This window comes from Ailuropoda melanoleuca, chromosome 6 (genome assembly GCF_002007445.2).
Source record: "Ailuropoda melanoleuca isolate Jingjing chromosome 6, ASM200744v2, whole genome shotgun sequence".
NCBI classification, from domain to species: Eukaryota; Metazoa; Chordata; class Mammalia; order Carnivora; family Ursidae; genus Ailuropoda; species Ailuropoda melanoleuca.
In genome coordinates, this window is record NC_048223.1 from 110633124 (window position 1) to 110653447 (window position 20324).

At 49.8% G+C, this 20324-nt stretch overlaps 1 protein-coding gene across 1 annotated transcript in view; it reads left to right on the forward strand.

Moving 5' to 3' along the window:
* RBM20 (RNA binding motif protein 20) overlaps positions 1–20324 on the forward strand; it is a 185588-nt gene that overhangs the window by 152865 nt on the left and 12399 nt on the right. Inside the window, exons 7-11 of the mRNA XM_034663621.1 lie at positions 6919–6998; positions 8740–9409; positions 15315–15419; positions 16500–17163; positions 18754–18888. Of these exons, the coding sequence (XP_034519512.1) occupies positions 6919–6998; positions 8740–9409; positions 15315–15419; positions 16500–17163; positions 18754–18888 (1654 nt within the window). The remainder of the gene's footprint in view (positions 1–6918; positions 6999–8739; positions 9410–15314; positions 15420–16499; positions 17164–18753; positions 18889–20324) is intronic.

A 20324-nucleotide genomic window follows, 5' to 3' on the forward strand; every position in this document is an offset into this window, starting at 1 on the left:
CCTGCCCCAGAGGGAAGATCAGCTCTAACTTCTAACAGCATCGATTCATTTTGCTTATTCTTGAACTTCATCGACATGGAATTATACCTAGTACTGAATTTTGTTTAAGACCATTCAAGTCATGGGGCGCCTGGGTGGCACAGCGGTTGAGCTCAGGGTGTGACCGCGGCATTATGGGATCGAGCCCCACGTCAGGCTCCTCCGCTATGAGCCTGCTTCTTCCTCTCCCACTCCCCCTGCTTGTGTTCCCTCTCTTGCTGGCTGNAGCTATAGGTAATGTGGTGTATCATTTGGCCTGCTGTGGACCAAAAAGGTGTAAAGGTAGCTTTCAAGATAATGAAAGGAAAAACCTTTGAAAAATTACTGGTAGATGAGAAGGACAAAGAAACAAAATAGGTAGGTATAGTATCGATAAGAATGAGGTTTGTCTGCCAGCTACCTGCCACTTACTCATAGCAAGAGGGCCCCAAAGCTGGCTCTAGGCTTCTAGCAGCCACTGGGAAGAAGGAAATCTACTCATTCGTGCAGTTCATGGGGGACACAAGATACAGAGAAGGCAACTATTTCTGACCCTACAACCACAGGGCTATTTCTCCCGAGGGTCTGCATAAAGAAAACAGCACACAAACGTGCAATGTAATATTTTGCCACATTCGTTTAGAAGTGCAGGCAATGAGTTTCACGTGGCTGTTACAGTCTCTGCAGAGTTCACGGTGCCACGTGCCATCCCAAAGCAGAATGCAGTGAAGGTTAACAGTCATTCAACAACATCAGCCAGGTGTCTCCTTGTGGGGCACTTGCAGGGAGAGGAAGACAGGAAAACATCCAGAGAATTACCCACTGCCTTTGGGAATATTACATGCGAAGGTCAACCATTATAACATGGCAAGAAAAATGCTTATTGAGGTAAGTACAAAATGCAGAGGGATGCTGGAGAGAGGATGACTAGCTACGTGGGACCCAAGGAGGATTTTACAAGGGAAATCTTTTGAAGGATGAAGGAAGAGGGGAAAGGTGTTCACATTTCAGAGGTGGGAGCTCCAAGCATAAACCTCTGAATATAACCTCCTTCTCTACCCATAGAGATCTTCAGTAAATTTCTCTTCCTCTCTCAACACCACCCCACCTTCATCTCTTATTCTCTCCTCTGTCCTCTATGTCTTAAGCCCCATAGAAATCCTTCTAAGCAGCACATGACTGAATTGGTCACTGTCAGAATGACTGTCGGGGATGAATTCAGATAATTCCAAACAGAACCTTTGCTTCTGTTTTAGCTCGTTCTACATTTCCCGCTCTCTTCTTTTTTCTTTTCTTTACTTTCTTCCTTATTTGATTATGAAGGATAACATACATTCAGAAAAATGACTAATTATGTATTGTATAGTTTAAAAAGTAGTAATGGGGGCACCTGGGTGGCTCAGTCAGTTAAGCCTCTAACTCTTGATTTCGGCTCAGGTCAGGATCTTTTTTTTTTTTTTTTTTTTTTAAAGATTTTATTTATTTATTCGAGAGATAGAGACAGCCAGCGAGAGAGGGAACACAAGCAGGGGGAACGGGAGAGGAAGAAGCAGGCTCACAGTGGAGGAGCCTGATGTGGGGCTCGATCCCATAACGCCGGGATCACTCCCTGAGCCGAAGGCAGGCGCTTAACCGCTGTGCCACCCAGGCGCCCCTCAGGTCAGGATCTTGAGACCCTCATTGGGCTCTGTGCTCAGTGTGGAGTCTGCTTGTCCCTCCCCCTCTGCTTCCCCTCCCGCCAATAAATAAATCTTTTTTTAAAAATTTTTAAGTCATAATGGTTGAAATCCCATATATCCCATAAAACCACCACCAAAGTCAAGAAATAGGACACCAGCAGCACCCAGAAGCCCCTCCAAGTCCCTCATCAAGCTTCACCCCTCCCTCTCCACTCTCCTGACTTTGAGGATGATCATTTCTTTGCTTTTCCTTATAGTTCTACAACCCAAATCGGCCTCCCTTAACATTATCATTTAGTTTTGCCAAATTTTGAACCTGAATGGAATTAAACTCTTTGTGTTCCTTCATTCAACATCTGCCATCCATTCTGGGTGTGTCTATTTATTCTCACTGTCACATAAATTTCCATTGTATGACTGAATTTATTTGTACGTTCCACTGTTGATGGACATTTGGGCTGTTTCCAGTTTTGGGGTATTAGGGACAAGTTACTGTAAACATTCTTGAAGATGGTATCCTGGTACATGTGTACACAAGCATATAACTAGGGGCACACACATAATTAGGAGTGGAATTGCTGCATCTCAAGGCATGCTTACCCCGAGCTTTACTAGGTAATCGTAGCAAGCTCTTCTCACACTTAGTTGTCTCAGATTTACATTCCTACTAATGCAAGAGTTTCCAGTGGTACTCATTCTTACTAACATTTTGTTTTATGGCTTTTTAATTTTTGCCTATCTGGGAGAGTATATTGGTTTATCATGGTTTTATTTTTCATTTTTTTAAAAAGATTTATATATTTATTTTAGAGAAAGAGAGAGCACACACATGAGTGGGGGGAGGAGCAGAGGGAAAAGGAGAGAAGCAGACTCCCAGATGAGCAGGGAGCCCCACATGGGGCTCGACCTCAAGACCCTGAGATCACGACCTGAGCCGAACCCAAGAGTCAGATGCTTAACCGACTGAGCCACTCAGGCGCCCATCATGGTTTTATTTTTTTATTTTCCTGATATCTCATTGAGGTGAGCCCTTTTCCCTATGTTCATTGGCCATTCCATTTGGATCTTCTGTGGTGTTAAGTTTCTTTTAAGGTCATTTGCCCGTGCTTTTCTTTAGATTGTGTCTTTTTCATGGTTTGCAGGAAGGAGTTCACTTAACTGGAACACTTAGTCCATTTGGATTTATTGTAATTAAATTGCTATATTTATATTTAAATCTACTTCTTGTTTTGTGCTTTCTACTGTCCCACTGTAATAGCGCCCTTCTAGTTCACTCCAGCTTTATTCCACATTTACTGAGGGGCCATTTTGTCCAAGACCCACAGCCTTTAATCTACCTTCAGGATTGAAGGCAGGAGACAAAGGCTCGGTGGTTGTTGGTAGCTAGGAGTAGCATTCTGACAAGTCTATATGCGTAGACGGTAATGTTGCCAAAGCCTTGATCCTGCTTTGCTTGCATTATTGCTTCTCCTGAAGCTCCTTTGCCAAAAATTCTAGCAGAACCTGCCATTTTCCCCCCCTGGGGAATGAAAACATGTTGCTTTTCTCAGACAAGTGAAAGATCCCATCCCATTCTGGACGCAGCCAAAGTTTCTATTCTCCTGGATTCTCCCCTTGGAAGCTAGAATTGAATTTTTGCACTAAATTCCCAGTGGGTCTTTGGTCTCTAAATGAGATGTTGTTGTAAGATTCTAATTAGGATTAGCAGGAGTACTCAGCTTTTTAAATTAAGGTACTAAGGCACTGTAGTACTTCACTGAGGGAAAGAGTTTGGGTGGTGCAAACACCATGGGTTAAAGAGGTCAGATGGTCAAGGTCTGCATTCAGCAAATGTTCGCAGAGTGCCCACTGTGGGCAGGAACTGGGCCAGGCACCACGGTTACAGACGTAGCAGGCTGGTGGAGGAGCTCACAGTCTGGTGTGAGGAAGAACGGGAAAACACAACCATCGACAACCATGTGACCTATTCCAGATTGGAGGGTGCTGGTGCTACCGAAGGTTTACCTCTTTCTACTTTGATGAGCTTGGACAAGGTGCTTCCACTGTGTGAACCTCAGTTTACCAGATCAGGAAAGGACTCTACCTTGAGTTCTATGGTTTTAAACACTTTCTTTTTTTTCCCCACATATTATCTCTTTGAGTCTTGCAGTCACCTTCCCCTGTAAGGTGTGGAGGGTGGATAATAACAGTAATTATAACAGGACAATAATAACAAGAATAGGTACGTTTAATTGAGTCCCGGTACTCTGGGTCAGGTCACGCACCAGACACTTCACAGACGTTATCCACTCTAATTGTGACATCAGTCCTGTCAGACAGGTATTCATTATCTCAGTTTTACAGATAGGGAAACGGAGGCTCATAGAAGTTCAGTGACTTGCACAAGATCATAAGTACTGGAAGGGCCGTGATCAAAACCCAGGACTGTTTTGGCTTTGCCTATGTCTGCATCTCTCTATGTTAGTAGGATCTCCACTGTCCACGCGAGAAACCAGGTAATCTGCTTGTAGTCACCCAGCCCGGAAGCAGCAGATTGCGCTCTAACAGCACTTCTCAAACTGTAATGTGCATACAAATCACTGGTAGGTCCTGTTAAAATTTCCGGTTCAGCAGAACTGGGGCAGGGCCGTGATTCTGCCTTTCCGGCACGCTCCCCTGAGGTGTTGCTGGTTCTCACAGCACACTTGGAGCAGCAAGGGTCTAGAACGCATGGCTTTCTGTGCTTTACAAAGGATTTTCTGCTCCCAAGCTCTCATAATGCCTCTGTGGGAAAGTATCTCAAAACCCACTTCAACTGCATAGGAATGCATGCGTCATGGTCCCTATGTTGACATGAATCAGCTAGGACGTTCTCTGCAAGTGACAGAAAGTGATCTCATTTAAGTTTATCACCTAAAGTAAAAAAAAAAGGGATTTATTGGTTCGTGTAAATGAGAAGCCTGGGAGCAGCCCTGGCTGCAGGTATAGCTGGCTCCGGGGCCTCAGTGATGTCATGAGGACTTGGCTCTTCTTCACTCTGTTTTTCACTTTGCTTCATTTTGGGGGTCTCCCTGGGATGGCCCTGTCAGCCCCAGGCTCCCTCCTCTAGGTGGCGTGATGGCTTCATTGACTGCGGCAGGTCTGGCTTTCCTCCTCTGTCTTCTTCAATGAGAGAGCCAGAGTTTTTCTGAGTAGCTTCCTCAGAAGTCCTGAGAGGCACTGTGATTGGGCTCGTTTGGGACACATGTTCTTCCCTGAACCAATCTCTGTGGCCAGGGAAGGCCATGCTGTGACTGGCCAGGTCTGTGTCACTTCAGGGCAGGGGTGGAGAAAGGGGAATGGCTACTGGGGAGGTAGACGGCAAAACACCGTATCCATACGTGTCTCTGGGCCAAAGGGGCCACCACTTGCGGTCCCACCAGAGGTTGCAGAGGTTGGGGAAAGTTTTGATTGGCCTTTTTCCTCTAACTTGACCTTTGGCTCACCAGGCAAAATGAAGGGAGAGAAAGGAGAGATTTAAGGTATATCTCATCTCCTCTCCTGAATACTTCCTCATGCTGGCAACCATGTCTCCCTATACCCTCTTTGTGGCAGAAGCTCTATTCCTCGGGGCACTTGGGGCAGAAACTTTCACACAACGAGTGTCTCACAAATATATGGAATGAATGAGAAAGAGCGAATCTGAAGAAGGATCAATAAAAAGTCAGTTTTTTCTTCCTGCAGACCTGGATGAGAAGAATGACCTATGTTCTGGGTTGTTCTACAAAGACTTCTCCAGAATCGTAGTGTCTTACATGTGGAAGGGAACTTGGAATAATTTAGACCAATGTCTCCCAATTACTGCATCAGAGAATAGTCGGGGGAGTTTTCAGGTTCTCTTGACCAGAGACTTCCCTTCAGTAGATTTGGGGTGGGGTTGAGAGTCCCAGGCGGTTTGGGCACAGAGGGCCTGGTTTCAGAGCCACTGGTCTTGCCAGCCTCCTAGCTACAGAGGGGGTCTCTGGACCTGGAAAGCGTTCTTGGGTACATTCCACAGTGCTCGCAGGAAGATTCAATCAGCAAATGGTGACTGAGGGTCTTCACGTAAGACATGGTGCTGAGAGCTACAGGGAATAGGAGGCTTGGTCCTCACTTGGGGGGAGTTTGCTATGTAACTGAAGAGACAGGCTAGTCCTGTGGAAATTATACAAGACTTGGACATGAGTGCATCGGTACGGGAGCTCCTAGAAGTCCGGTGGCAAAAGGCAGTGTGACTTGCTTGTGTAAAGGAGGGAATGATTGCTGAACAGCGCCTGAAGGCTGAGGCAAATCAGCTAAACAGAGAGGGTGTCCCGGTGGAAGGAATCAGGTGAGAATGGACAGAGACCCTGAAAAGCATAGTAATGTCGAGAAGGATCAGGGCTGCTGTGACAGGGCCTGGCTGTGACAGGTTCAGGACTCATACAGAAGGTTTCAGCATCTTCCTGGGACTTTTGAGGGAACAGAGGGGTTTTGAGGGTCTGAGGAAACCCTCCAGCAGCTCCTTTTAAGTAGGCATGGCACCGGTGGCTTTTATCAGCGTATCTCGCCATGCCCCGAGGCTACCGGTGGATGCCAGATGGGCCTCATTTTCTCACCTTTATAGGTGGAGAAAGCGAGTCTCCTACAGACAGCAAGCCTTGACCCCAGATCAGCCAGCCAGCTAGAGGCGGAGCTGGGCTGCTCTCCCTGGTTTGAGATCCTCCACTCCAGGTGCATCCCTCTGAGTTTGCCAGCATTTCCCTGGGGCAGTACGGGGCTCGGACTCCCACCCTCGTCTGAAACGCAGCAAGATGTGTTGACCATGAGCTCTGTGGATGGTCCCCCTGAGGGGTTGCTAAGCCACGTCAGTGTCCTCATAGAATGGATGAAAAGATCTTATGTCTGGGATTTGCTTCAAAATATTCTCTGGGGTGGGGAAAAGGGTGGGGGTATAGATGAACTAGATTGGTCAGAATTGTTGACAATGGAAATGGAGTCATAGGGGTTCAATATACCATTCTCTGGGCTTTTGCATATGTTCTAAATGAACCCAAAATATCAGGGCCACTCCAGTCAGCATTACACTCACACTCCTCATGCCCTGGATTAAACTCTTTCTTCCTCTAAAAAGGTACTTTTTCTCCTTGGATGGGCCGGGCCGTGGACCCGAGTCCTCGCTGCTTCCCTTTGGCGTTTGTATGGCCATCTCTGGTCTGATGATGACCTCTCTGACTTTGCCTAGAAACCTGGGAAAACTGTGGCTGCCATCATCCAGGACATGCATTCCCAGAGGGAGAGGGACATGTTCCGGGAAGCGGACAGGTGAGGCCCCAGCATGGGCATCAGGGTGGATTCTGGGCAGCTGGGACACTCGCCTGTCTCTCATTCATAGGGGTATTGAGTCACACTGTGCCCTGCCCTTGCCCCTGCCCTGTCCGTCAGCCTTTCTGGGCCCTACTTTTCCACGTGCCTGATGGAAGGCATCAGTCCAGGCCAGACCGCTGCTCAGGGTAAGCCCCAGGAAAATGCAAGATGATGGGCTTCCTCTCATCGGCTCCTTCTTTGTTGGAAAGGAATATATAGAGGAGGGGTTCTGTTGATATTCGGCCCTTTGGGGCAAGTCTACACTCTGCTAAAACAGCCTGAAAAGTGTGTGTGTGTTTGTGTGTGTGTATGTTCTATTTAGAGCCACCTGTTGATTTTTCATGGGTTGAATGTAGATGTGAGAACAGGAATGTAGGTGAACCCCCCCAAAAGTAGGAACTTGACCAGTCACTTACTCTGAACATGGAATGCATTCAATTTTCAAACTCATTTCTTCCAACTGAAATTGTGACCATGCCAAGTTGGGGCTACAAGTTTCCCACTGTTGCTGCCCCACAAAGAGTCCCTGCGGAGAGCCAAGGTAGAGTCCAATCTGTGGTTCTTACCCACTGCTGCCACAGAGGGCGCTCGAACATCACTGCAGAGGGCTGAGTCCTGGCTGATTCCCCACTGAGGGTCAAGGCAGCCTGGTCCGAGGGAGCCACATCTGGGTGTCCCCTGATCATTCAGGGCTGCATGGGTTTCCTGTATTTGGGAACCAAATGAAAATCACCCATTCTTTTAGAGTAATGGGTATATATATGATTAAGTAGATCTGCTAAATAACCAAACAACCTTCAGAAAGAGAGAGGGAAAGAGAGAGAGAGTGTTTATGTGTTTGTCTATCTTTGTATGTAGCTGCCTGGGTTTGGGATTTCCATTTATTTGAGATTTTTTTTTTAATGGTTACTTGAGTTTTTAAAAAAGATACATATAAAACCATACCATGCTGCTTGCAGCTCTGTGGTGGAGTGTGGGGAGGAACTAGGAGGTCTTGCTCTGAATCTTCGGCAAATTGAGGTCCTTTTCTGGGATTCAGTTTCTTCATCCGAAACATGAGCAGGTCAGAGCTCTAACGTTCCAAATCTCCAAACCTAAAATGCCTTCCTGGTTCTTTGGTTTGGGATCTCTGAGCCTGGCCTCCTCACTCTTGTCCCCCCAGTAATTAGCATCCTTCTACCATGCCCAAGATCTGAACAAACTGAGATGAGAAGTAAACAAGATAAATGGAGGCCAAGAGGTTGCCTTTATTACAGTAGAGGCCAGGCGGAGTTGTGGCTTTGGTCTTGTAGCCAAGAGGCTGGGTCAGGCAGGCTTGCCCACCAGGCAGGACCAGGGCAACCTCCCTACACCCCAGGAGGAGAGTTGCCAGCCCCCTGAGCCTAGCTTCCTTCCAAGAGGAACAAAGATGGAGCAGAGCCAAACCAGTCCAATTATTTATCCCAGTTCCCAGGAGCAGAATGGGTAAAGGGGCGGAGATGGCCAGGACTGTACTTAGGCAAAATCCCTCCTCCTAGAAGCCCAGAGGGAGGAAAAGCTTTCTCCTGCCCCACTCTGTGTTGTCTGTGCGGTTGTGGTGAAGAGTTATGGTCACATGGGGTTACGTGCGCAGTATGTCTGTACCAAGGCCTGGGTGTGTCTGTGCATGGGGGCTGGGGGACGTGCAGACTCTCAAACCCACTCCTTTGCTCCCTGACAGATATGGCCCAGAAAGGCCACGGTCTCGCAGTCCGGTGAGCCGGTCACTATCCCCGAGGTCCCACACTCCGAGCTTCACCTCCTGCAGCTCTTCCCACAGCCCTCTAGGCCCCACCCGGGCCGACTGGGGCAACAGCCGGGACTCGTGGGAGCACTCGCCCTATGCCAGGAGGGAGGAAGAGCGAGACCCAGGCCCCTGGAGGGAGAACGGGGAGGACAAGAGGGACAGGGCAGACATGTGGACGCACGATCGCAAACACTACCCCTGGCAACTGGACAAAGCTGAGTTAGAGGAGCGGCTCGAAGGAGGGAGGGGCCACCGAGAAAAGCACCTGAGGACCGGGTCCCCCAGCCCCCTCCACTCTGCATCAGGCTACAAAAGCCGAGAAGACGGCTACTACCGGAAGGAGCCCAAAGGTAAATCAGACAAGTACATAAAGCAGCAGCAAGATGCTCCCGGCAGGTCCAGGAGGAAAGAGGAGGCCAGAATGCGGGAGAGCAGACATCCCCACCCTGAGGACTCAGGCAAGGAAGACGGGCTGGAGCCGAAGGTCACTAGTGCCCCTGAGAGCACCAAGTCTAAGCAGAGTGAGAAAAACAGAACCAAGAGACCCGATAGAGACCAAGAAGTTGCTGATAATAGAAGAGAAAGGAGGATGGCGGGGAATGAGGTAAGGAGAGGCAGGTTCCCCAGCAGGGCAATAGTAATATGATGATGCACGTTTATTGAATGAACGAAACCCTCTGTGCCAGGCACTGGACTAAACACCTTATCTCAATCAAGATATTTAATCTTCACAGCAACCGTGTGAGGTAATGTTGGTAATAATACTATTATGGCTATCGATGAGGGAACTGAGGCACAGAGAGCCTAAGTCAGTTGCCCAAGGACTCACAGTCAGAAAATGGCAGAGCAATGGGGCTCCAAATCCCTTGGCTCGCTGCTGCCTTTGCTGGAAGTTAGGCGGTGATGTGATGCAAAGGCCTTCCGTGGTCCTGTGTGTGTCCGGGGTGGAGGGGTCCCGTGGTGTTTGCACCTACAGACTCTGCCCAGGGAGATGAGATCTGTGGTCTGCTCCATCCTTTCTCCCGCCGAAAGCATCTGCCGACCCTGGGGTTTGATGAAAGGTGGTAAAGAGAAGCAGCCGCCACCCACTGACTTAGCCCGGGTGCCCAGGGCCTGGCATGCTGCTCTGGACACTGTCCAGGGGTTTACTTCCCCTGTAATAAAAATGCTTGGCAGTTGGCTGGCACCTTTCATCCACGCGTCTGAAAGGGCTTATAACATACTGTGTAACTTCAGTTCACACGGTGGGTCGTGAGGACTCTGGGTACAAAATTCACACTCTCGCTGGGCTTACCCTTCCTTCTTGCCCAAACCACCTACCTTTAAGTAGGAACAGGATAGTGGAGGTTGGGGAGCAGGGTGGGTCTGCATAAAGAACCCAATTTTGAAAATTCTACATGCGTATCTCCTCGTCTGACCCAGGACTTGGTGACAGGGACTAAGTCGAAATAAGAGCCCAATTCTCAACTCCATGGACACTGAAGAGTCATCCCGTTGTCCACTACTGCGTATACTCCTCCATGCACTTTGCCACTTGGCCAGGCAGTGCGCTAGGCACAGGGGGTCTAAACGTGACCGGGATGGGGTCCGTGCTGTGGCAGAGACCAAGGTCTAATGGTGGAAGGAGATCTACAGAAATGACTGACATTCAGTGGGGCCCATGCTGGAGCAGAGTAGTGGATGAGCTGCTCCGGGGAAGTTCCCTCTCTGCAAGGAGTGGGGGAGAGCTTCACGGAGGTGACCTGTGAGCTGGGCGTTGCAAGTGGGGGGAAAGAGCGATCTGGGAAGCAGCGAGGGCAAAAAGCGAGAAAGGAAGACTGTTTCCAGGCAACTGCAGGTACTCGACGTGGCTGCCTCTTTGGGGATATTAAAGAATAAAGCCTTTAAAAAGTAAAATCATAGTTCTTGTGCAAATGTAAAGTGAATATATGTGAGAGAGGTTATTTAACTCATGAATTAACGGGGGAGCCAGGAAGATGTAAAGGCTGGTCTAGAGAGGAATCCAGGGAGCAGGCAACGGAGAGGCGATCGGGAGCGCAGAAGTGAATTTGCTAGCAGATGGAAAACTGGCCTCTGCCATGGGCATGGGAAGCCGGTGGCGTCTCCACCAGATGAAATTCCTTTGCATCTCTCTGAAGGAGAATCATTTGCACTACTATCGGTCTTCTGAAGTTTACAGGGTTGTAAAATAGTTCGGCTCACGATAATGAAAGGTGCAGACTCCTGTGGGACCCGACCTCCTGGAGGGCGTGTGCCAGACCATGAACTGCCCAGCATCCCATGGGAAGAACACCCTGTAGTCTTTTTGCCCACCTCAAAGTCTGCTACAGTTTTTCCTGACTGGCATAGCAGGGGGAGCTGAGGAGATGAGATTAGGGACGTGGGTGGGCCCAGGAAGGCCCTTGTGTACCTCGCGGAGGACTTGAAAGGGACCCCGAGGACCTGTGGGCCAGAGGATGTTTCTAAGAAGCATATCTATGCTTGGAGGGATCTAAGGGGCTAGTGATGGGTCAGTGCCTCAAGAAGAGGCTCAGAGAGACAGAGAGGAACAGCCCCTTGGGCAGGGGCTCCAGCCTGAACCTCATACACATGCTACCACCTAGAACGCTGTCCCCCCATGGCAAAGGGGTGGAGCTGCCCCCTCCCAATGCTACCCACAGTTCTGCCACCCATCCCCGGTAAGCTTACTGCTCCTACTGTTTTACCCACCTGCTTCCTTCATTTGCCCTTTTAAGGTGACACATACTGTGGGTCATCCCCTGAGCCCTGATGCAAAAAAAAAAAAAAAAATGTCCAGAAAGCACCATGGGTTTCCCCAAATTCTGTCTCTCTGACTGGTTCTACTTCTAATAGCCCTAGAGTGGGGTCAGTAGGGACTTGTTGGGGTCCCCAATGTATTGATTCGGTGGGTTTGGAGCCAGGAAGCCCAACACCAGTTGGTGGAATATCAGCAGAACAAAGTCTTCTTCGCTGATCTCAAACTGTATATCACAATCTTGAGAACAACTCCAACCCCCCAGGGCTGCCCAGATGATGGCAGTGACTGAACTTGGAGCTGGAAGGCAGTCGGGTTGAGGATAGTGTCCTTGCCTTTCTCCTAATATACCGGGCACCTCCCACCACAGGGCCTTTACATGTGCTCACTTGCCTAGACGCCCTGACCCCTGAGGTCCACATGGCTCCTTCCTCCCCTCCTTTGTGTTTACTTGTTTACCCAAGCGTATTCCTGGCCAGAAATACCACTACATAAAACCACGCTGTCCCAGTCTGCTTCCCTTCCTTCCCTGAGTACCTTTCCTAGGTCCCACTGATCCCCTGATGTCTGTCTTTATTTAGTGTTTATCTCATCTACCCCCCAGATATAACCTCCGCAAGGGCAGGAATTTTTGTCTGCAGTGGTCACTGCTGTGTCCCCAGTCCCTAGATCAGGGCTTGGCACAGAGAGGATATTCAGTAAGTATCTGTTGAAGGAAGAAAGGAATGACTGAACCCAGACCCTGGAGACAGGCCTGGCTTCTGAGAACCAGGTCACACCCTGTTCTTCTCTGCCTCAATTTTCTCATTTGTGAAATGAGTGTGATCACAAGGCTATTGTAGGACTTTAACGAGCTTGTGCTCGTTTGAAATTTCTAAGATCTCTGGAGAAAGTGCCCGTGCTGGAGAGGCCAGAGTGTGTGCTGTTCAGTACTGGTGGGTGGCCAAGTCCACACGTGGGACCCAGCCTTGACCACAAGACCACAGAAAGGAGAGAAATCAAGTCTCTGAGTACAGTGAACATGGGAAAGAGGGGCAATCAAGGGTTACACACTGATGCTTGGAGAAGGGAAGGCAGGTGGGGGATACAGACCAGATAATAGGAGTGAAGCCAACGTGGAGAGAAGGAACCATGGCAGACCAAGGAGGAGGTACCTGTCTGTTGGGGGCAGTTAGCCACTGCTTGCCTCCGTTTTATGGCTGCCATTCAGGACTGCGTGTTCTGAGCTGTTACACCTCCCTTTTTGGAGGAGCAGCACTAAAGTCCAGATATCTACGAAATTTTCTACATTTTAGAAATTACAGAGGCCAAAACATGTTTGTGGGCCAGATAGAGCCCAGGGTTCCCTAGAATGCAGCCCCTAGTGTAAACAGTCCCTAGGAGGGAGAAATAGAAAAGCTATTTATGCTTAGTTCAGAGCCTAGACAGAGACCCAGGCAGGCCAGAGGCAGGTGGGAGCTAGTTAACTACTCCACCCCCTCCTTCAAGCCTTCAGATCTCTGTTCTTCTATTGACTAATGTCCACAGAGCACCTAGCACTGGGGCTACAGTTCTGGGTGAGAGCTGAAATGAGCCCTGATCTCATGGAGCTCATGGTCTAGTGGAAAGACATACTAATCAATTCCTCACGTGAGTAGAAGAGCATGCGTGTTGAGTGCTAAGAAGGCGATGGAGGTAGATAGCGCCCTTAACGCTTGTGATGATTCAGAGGCTTCCCCAGGTTAGGATGTGACTGTTGAGATTTGAAGGAATGGTGGGTTTCACTGAGTGAACAGGAAGGAGAGCAGGCAGAACAACATGTGCAAAGGCCCTGTGGCTGGAGACTAGTGTTGCTGGAACAGAGACAGCCAGGGTTAGAATAGTGAGAGGTATGTCTAGTTTGTCAATGGGTCATATCACGCAAGACCCTGTGGGCAGGTTAGGATTTTTCTCTTCATCCCAAGTGCAAGGGGAAGCAAATGAAATATTTAAGCAAGAAGGTGCAGTGAGGTTATGATAGGTTTTGCATTTTGGAGTGATTGTTATTGATTGCCTTGGGGAGACTAGACTTGGGAGGAGGCTACAGAGCAGAAGGGAGAGAGCAGTTAGGGGGTGGTTTATCAGTAGCCCTGTCCCTGTGGAGGCAGAGCTCTGCTTGCAACAGTGGGACCTAATATCTTAGTCCATGAGCACGTGTGGGCAGCTGGGTACATTGGTTGCATCTGCTGGTTTCCCTTAAGCTTCTGCTCTCACATGAGGTGATCCCAGGGCACGGGGTGCACCGAAGACACTGCTCCATTTCCTTTGTCTGCAGGGAGGAAGCACCGGGATCCAAGGTGCTTCCAGCCAGCCAGGCTGTCACTGCTTCTCCCAGCCTGAACTGTGTGTGTGTGTGTGGGGGGGGGTCTCTATTGTGTTGATCTAGGAGTGTGGCTGTAGGAATTGCTTGGGGAGGGTAAGGATTACTTACTTGGACAAGGGAGGGCCATAGATGTTTATTCAGGGAGATAAAATGAAGAAGTCTCCTGTTGATAGGCGCTATGGATTCTGATGGCTCAAAAGGCATTTGGAGCTTGCTTTGCACTTACGTTAGCTTAGAAGACTAGAGCTGCTTCAAATGCCAGACAAGAGCAAGGACGTAAGGGTTTCAACTCTGTTCCCCTGTCTTGTAATAACTGGTTAAACCAGTCAGCCCTGAGCTCCTGCCCCAGCTGGCTCCTTGTCACCTCCAGAGGGGTGTGTCTGCTCAGAGGAAATCAGAGCTAGTCATTTACTTAGAGCCAACCTCAGCCAAAACCGTCAAGAAAATGCAACGTGCCCTTGAGAAAGTCCAGGGGAGTCACTGATTTGGTGGCCAAAGTTGAAGTCATGGGAGTATATCCTCCAAAAACTTCTAATATGGGGGTTGGCAAACTTTTCCTACAAAGTACCAGACAGTAAATATTTTAGGCTACGTGGGCCAAGAAGCCAAAGTGAAGATATTATGTACGTACTTATGTAATCATTTAAAATGCAACTATTTAAAATTTGAAAAGCCTTGTTAATTCACAGATGGTATAAAAATAGGCGTTGGTTCAGATTGGCTTGAGGATGATAGATTGCCGACCCTGTTCTCAAGGCTGGTCAGGGACCCTAATTTCCGAACCAAACACCTGCTTCCAGTTGTTCAGTTTCTCAGACGTGAGCACTGACTCTTATGAGGGGCTGAATTTGAGGGAGGGAATAAAGGAAGGAAGAAGGGAGGGGGTTGCTAATTTGGGCCATAGCTCTAGGTCAGAGAGAGGACAAAAAAGGGGTGAGGGGGGCACTGGTTGGGCCACAACCCTCTTCCTACCCATAAGTGGCCTGGATGTGATTTTTATGGCCAAAACAGATCTTTTGGGGAGACGTCACCACAATGGTTGTCAACCCAGGGCCGATTTACCTTTGGTCCCTTTACTCACCGTCCCTGCCTATAGGTTTCACAACTGTGAAAACACCCAGTTTGCCTGAGATCTCTGCCCCACTAAAGACATCAGTCCAACCACTGAGACATTTCCATGCCTCCACTTGTCTGTGTGACCTTGAGCAAGTTACTTCACCTCTCTGATCCTTAATATCCTCATCTGTAAAAGGCAAGGCACCTGCCTCCGAGGGGTTTGGTGAGGATAAAGGAGATGGTGCGTGAGGCACACCTGCTGACCGTTAGCTGTGCCCAGTACCACTTTCTCTCTTGGTGCTGCCTCTCCTCTGCTGCTGCTCACCATTGATTGGGTTTGTTCTGTTCTTTGGCAAGGCTGGAAGAGAGGGGCAGGAGCGCATGGAAGAAAGCACCTCATCGCCGGCCAGGCAGGAGAAAGAAACAGTGTCCTCAGATGCAGAAGACGCAAGGACAAAGAAGGTAAAGTTGGTCCCAGGTGCTGGCAGGACAGGCGTCCCCATCCTGCCCCGTGATGCCCCACTCGTTGCGTGGGCTACGTCCCAGACCCCACCTGTGATTCCATGAATGAAGCCAGCACTTCTTGGAAGAATGGTTTTGCTGGGATCTCTGCAGTCTTTATTAAGGAGATCTTTACTACATGCCTGGGCTCTGCCTCAGTCTCCAGCGACTTGGCTGCGCTCGTAAGAGAAAACATGTGCCCAAAAAAGACTCAGGCTTCAGAGCCAGGCTCTCAAAATAGGTCCCTTGGGAGGGGCTGGGGGAAGAAGGGAGCTTCGGATGCTCACGCTGGGGCCCTGACCTCAGCATGCCCAGACCCTGGGATGAACAAAACATCTATTGTGCTTGTAAAGATTATTTTACTTAAAGTAAAAATCCAGTTATAGTGCTGTGGCTGCCCCAGCAAAAAGAAACGGGTTTGGAACGTGGCCAGCTTTGTGCCTTTCTGGTCAAGAGAGGTGGAGAGATGAGTATCGCTGGCGAGGAAGCTATCTCCGAAATCTGGCTGCTGGGGACATGACAAAGTTTCAGGAGGGGCCAAGTATGAACCATGGCTATGAAAGTTGCACCCTTGCTGGGAAAGGGAGCTTGGGGGAGTTCGGGGAGGGGGGGGGGCTTTGCTACCGTTCCATTTAGTGACAGCCTTCACGCAAGGGAAGAGTTCCAGCCAGTTGATTTATTTAGTTTATTACTTTATCACTCATTCATTCAAAAACTGTTTATTGAGCACCTATTATACACCAGGGTTTGGGATTCTTTGTGCCGTTTTAAACATGGTAGATTCAGCACCGAGGGCTAATTCTAAATGCTGTTTTCGAGCCTCATCCTAGGGATGAATCAGCGATGTGGGACGTGAGTGGTTTACATCTCCTGATGACGCAGTAAATGTTCCCAGGCAGAAGTAAGAGTGTGTTNGGAAGTAAGAGTGTTCAGGAGCTTTCCGATTTGAGAGGCCCTGTGGCCAAGGTTTGCACCCTCTGGTTGAATACCAAGACCTGCTCCGCAGTCACTCTCTGACCTTTCTTCTGCGTGTTTGTTCAGGAGCAGGAGTGGGAGAGTGGAAGTGAGGCAGAAGGGGAGAGCTGGTATCCCACCAACATGGAGGAGCTGGTTACAGTGGACGAGGTTGGGGAGGAGGAAGATTTTATTATGGAACCAGACATCCCAGAACTGGAAGAAATTGTGCCCATTGGCCAGAAGGACAAAATCTGCCCAGAAATATATCCCTGTGTGACGACCACCTTAGACCTGGACGTAGCCAAGGATTTCACCAATGAGGGAGTGAAGCCCGAAGGGAATGGGGCTACGGAAATCAGCCTCAAGTCACCCAAAGACCTGCCTTCTGCTTCCACAAGCTGTCCCAGTGACATGGACGTGGAAATGCCTGGCCTAAATCTGGACGCTGAGTGGAAGCCAGCTGAGCGTAAGACAGGCCTTTCACTGGAGGGTTCAGATTGCTACGAGAAGCAGGCAGAGGGAGGGGAGAACTCCGATGTGCGCCTGGCCCCTCCACTCCAGCAGCAAATGTCTTCCCCCAAGCCAGCAGAAGAGGGGGCACGGCAGCCTAGCCCACCTCCCGATGACTGCAAGGCCAGGAGGACCCCTGAAGACGGGGCTTGTGAAGGCAGCCCCCTGGAGGGGAAAGCCAGCCCTCGCACCGACTCCAACCTCCAAGGCCAGGCTCGCCAAGGAGTATCGACCCGGGGTAACTACCTCCCTTTTCTCCTGCGCGGTTGGGTTGATGGGACCACTGCTCACCGAGGGAGGTGTGTGGGCTTGTGCAGGCTGGAACGAACACGAGCAAGGTTTCAACCAGCATTCAAGCTGGTGCAGGAGGCCAGCTTCGAAAGGCCTGGTTAAACGGTTAGTGCTTTTTGGCAAATGGTGTAAAGGAAATCAGATAGGAGGCCACATGTTTTCTGAGAAGCAAACTCAGAAAGGATAGACTTCTCTGAATTGACGGGAGCCCAGATGGACTCTGACAACTAAAATCAGCACAAGTGTTTGGTTATTAGGCCAAGGGGCTCCCGTTCCTTGGGTCAGCAGACAGCCTCTCAAGCCTGCACAAGGGCGGACGGCCCAGGCCGTTCCTCCTGTGAGGCCTGGGGGTGGGGGCAGGAGTGTGCGAGGCGAGAAAGGAGCACCAAGCGGGCAGAGGGCGGAATGAGGGGCTCCTGGGGGGTACGGCCTGTTCCCCTGGCTCCCACCGCAGACCCACTTGTCTCCATGGCCTGACGGGGAAAAGAGGCTTGTCCCAGGCTGTCCTCTGCCTTCGCTGCAGGTGATGTTGTGTCGGTGCCCGGCACTATGACATCATGAGAGACAGAGTTTAAAATAGGCTAAGCCCTGTCTGCGCTGCCAAGTGGAAGCAAAGATCCAGCAAGGGCTACGGTGTGGGGGGAGGGGGAGGAGTAGCCCCCGGCGTTCTCTGAGTGAAAGTAACTAGAGCTGCGTTTCACAGAAAGCCTGCAGCGTGCGGGAGGTTGAGGGAAGGGGGTCCAGCGTCGGGGGCAGAAACTGTTGAGTAAAGGCCTGAAAAGAGACCTTTCCGTCCAGTGCCCTGTGGCTGGCATGAGCCTGTCAGGGAGGCACAGGCGCTCCTCCATGGCGGGCTGACCTGAGCTGTTTTTCACCTGTGAGTCTCCATGGAAACTGCTCGAGCTGCCTTGTTGTTGCCAGAGAAACACGGAGGCCTGGGCCGTGTCTACAGAAGGCAGGAATAAAGAAGGAGCGAAATGCTCACCTTGCCCTGATTGAACCCCTTTATTTTTCCGTATAGGTCTCAACACGCACGGGCGTTAATGGCTTATTAGCTTACCCAGTGTTTGGAGTTCATATTTAATAATACCGCTCAACAAGCTTGGGGTGAACATGGCAGTNTAATACCACTCAACAAGCTTGGGGTGAACATGGCAGTGCCTTTTGTGCCCGCCTCCGCCCTAGAGACGTCAGCACAATGTTTGCCCTCCGGTAATCCTCCTGCCTGCGGAGGGGGAGTGATTTCTGAGTTGGGGGGCAAGGCAGGGATCATCCCAACCAAAGGAGGCAGCAGCCCATCCCCCACGGGCCCAAGGCGAAGACGGGCCAAGCGTCCATGTGTGTGGCATTCTTTTGGCAGTGGAACAAACTCTCAATTACAGCATTTTGGTTCTAATTAGCAGTCCTCACCCTCGCTTCATGTCATTAAGCAGTGCAAGGGACTGTTCCTGATCACACGGCGCAGGAGTAGGACTGCGGGGACCCTTTGAAGTACGCTGTGCTTCCTTAGTTCTCTACCTTGGCCCATGTTTTGCAGAAAGCTCCAGGTACATGGAAATGAAATCTCTGGACGTGAGGTCACCGGAATACACCGAGGCGGAGCTGAAGCAACCCCTCTCTTTGCCTTCCTGGGAACCAGAAGATGTGTTCAGTGAGCTTAGCATTCCTCTAGGTAGGTGACGTACACAGTCCTTCCTGAGCGTTCGGCTCCAGGAAATGACAGCACCATGGTAACACCTAAGAGCTCGAGAAATCTCGTTTGCCGTTTTGTTGTGTTTAATGTTGGATGTAATATGGATACATATGGTGCATATCTTTAAAGTTTCTTGCAATGTCAGTCTCCCAATAGTAGACCAGATACCTCAGGGCATCATGCCCTGAACAGTACTGCCCTGGGAGCCAGAGCAAAGAGAGACTCGATTTCCCTGTTTGGGAATGCTTTATTCCTGACCACACAGCCTCTATTCAGGCAGAGATCGGAGGCCCCAGTGGCCGTCCAAAGTCAACAGAAATGAACTTCTGCTGCTGCTGGATCCCCTGCCCTCCTTGCCCCAGCCCTTCCCAAGTCAATGCTACATTTTTTTTCTCTTTGAAGGACCAGCTTCTCTAAGGCAGTGCTGCTGAAGAGACTGCATTTGGGGCACTCTGTATTTGCTAGAGGGAACATTGAACAGAGAGAGACTGGGCCCCTTTCCTTCCTGTTTCATTTACTGCATGACTGTATGACCTCAGACAAGTCATACCCAGGAATGTATTTTGGTTTTTATTTTTTCCAGTCACTGCAAGTCCTTTATTAACAAGTCAATAAAACTAGAGAGAGAGAGAGAGAGATGTAAAAATACTTTTCTCGGAGGCCCTGGGAATGAAAGGTACTATCAGAACCTACCTGGCCAGGGAAGGCAACCCAGCCAGAGGCAGAATGGAGATTGGGGGTCCAGAAGTGCAGCTGGTGGGAGGCACTGCGAAGCAGGTGGCTCGGGCCTTGGGCGGGGAATGTGCAAATGCAGAGGCCTCACAGGGAATGATAGGCTGGGGTTCCTGAGCCTTAGTTTTTTCATCCTGTATTGTGGAATTGAATCAGATCAATTCCATAGTGGAATTTTCAATAGTGGAAGAGTTGTGGGGGGCAGGAAGGGAGGTTAATAATAGAATCACATAGGACACATCTTCAAAGGGGAGACTTAACTAGAGTCTCAGGGTAGGGAGTGAAGGTCCTGCAGTAAAGTGCCCTGGGAGCCTCTGACACCACCACTAACCCAGTGACTCCCACTCCATGTCACCTTTGAGTCTTTTCATTGACTCTGAGAGGTTGGAAAGCAATGAGACAAAGGAGTAGTAGCAGCCACTGGAGAGAGAGCTTAGGAAGGCGTCACTTGGGAAAGCACCCCAAGGAAGCACGAGAAGGATGAGTTATATGAGGCCCGATGACCGCACGTCTGCTTACGCGGGGAGGGGCTGGTCAGTATCGAGGCTCACCCTTTCCATCAGATTTCTCTTTTTCTTTTCATCTGCTTTTTTTTTTTTAAAGATTTTTATTTATTTATTTGACAGAGATAGAGACAGCCAGCGAGAGAGGGAACACAAGCAGGGGGAGTGGGAGAGGAAGCA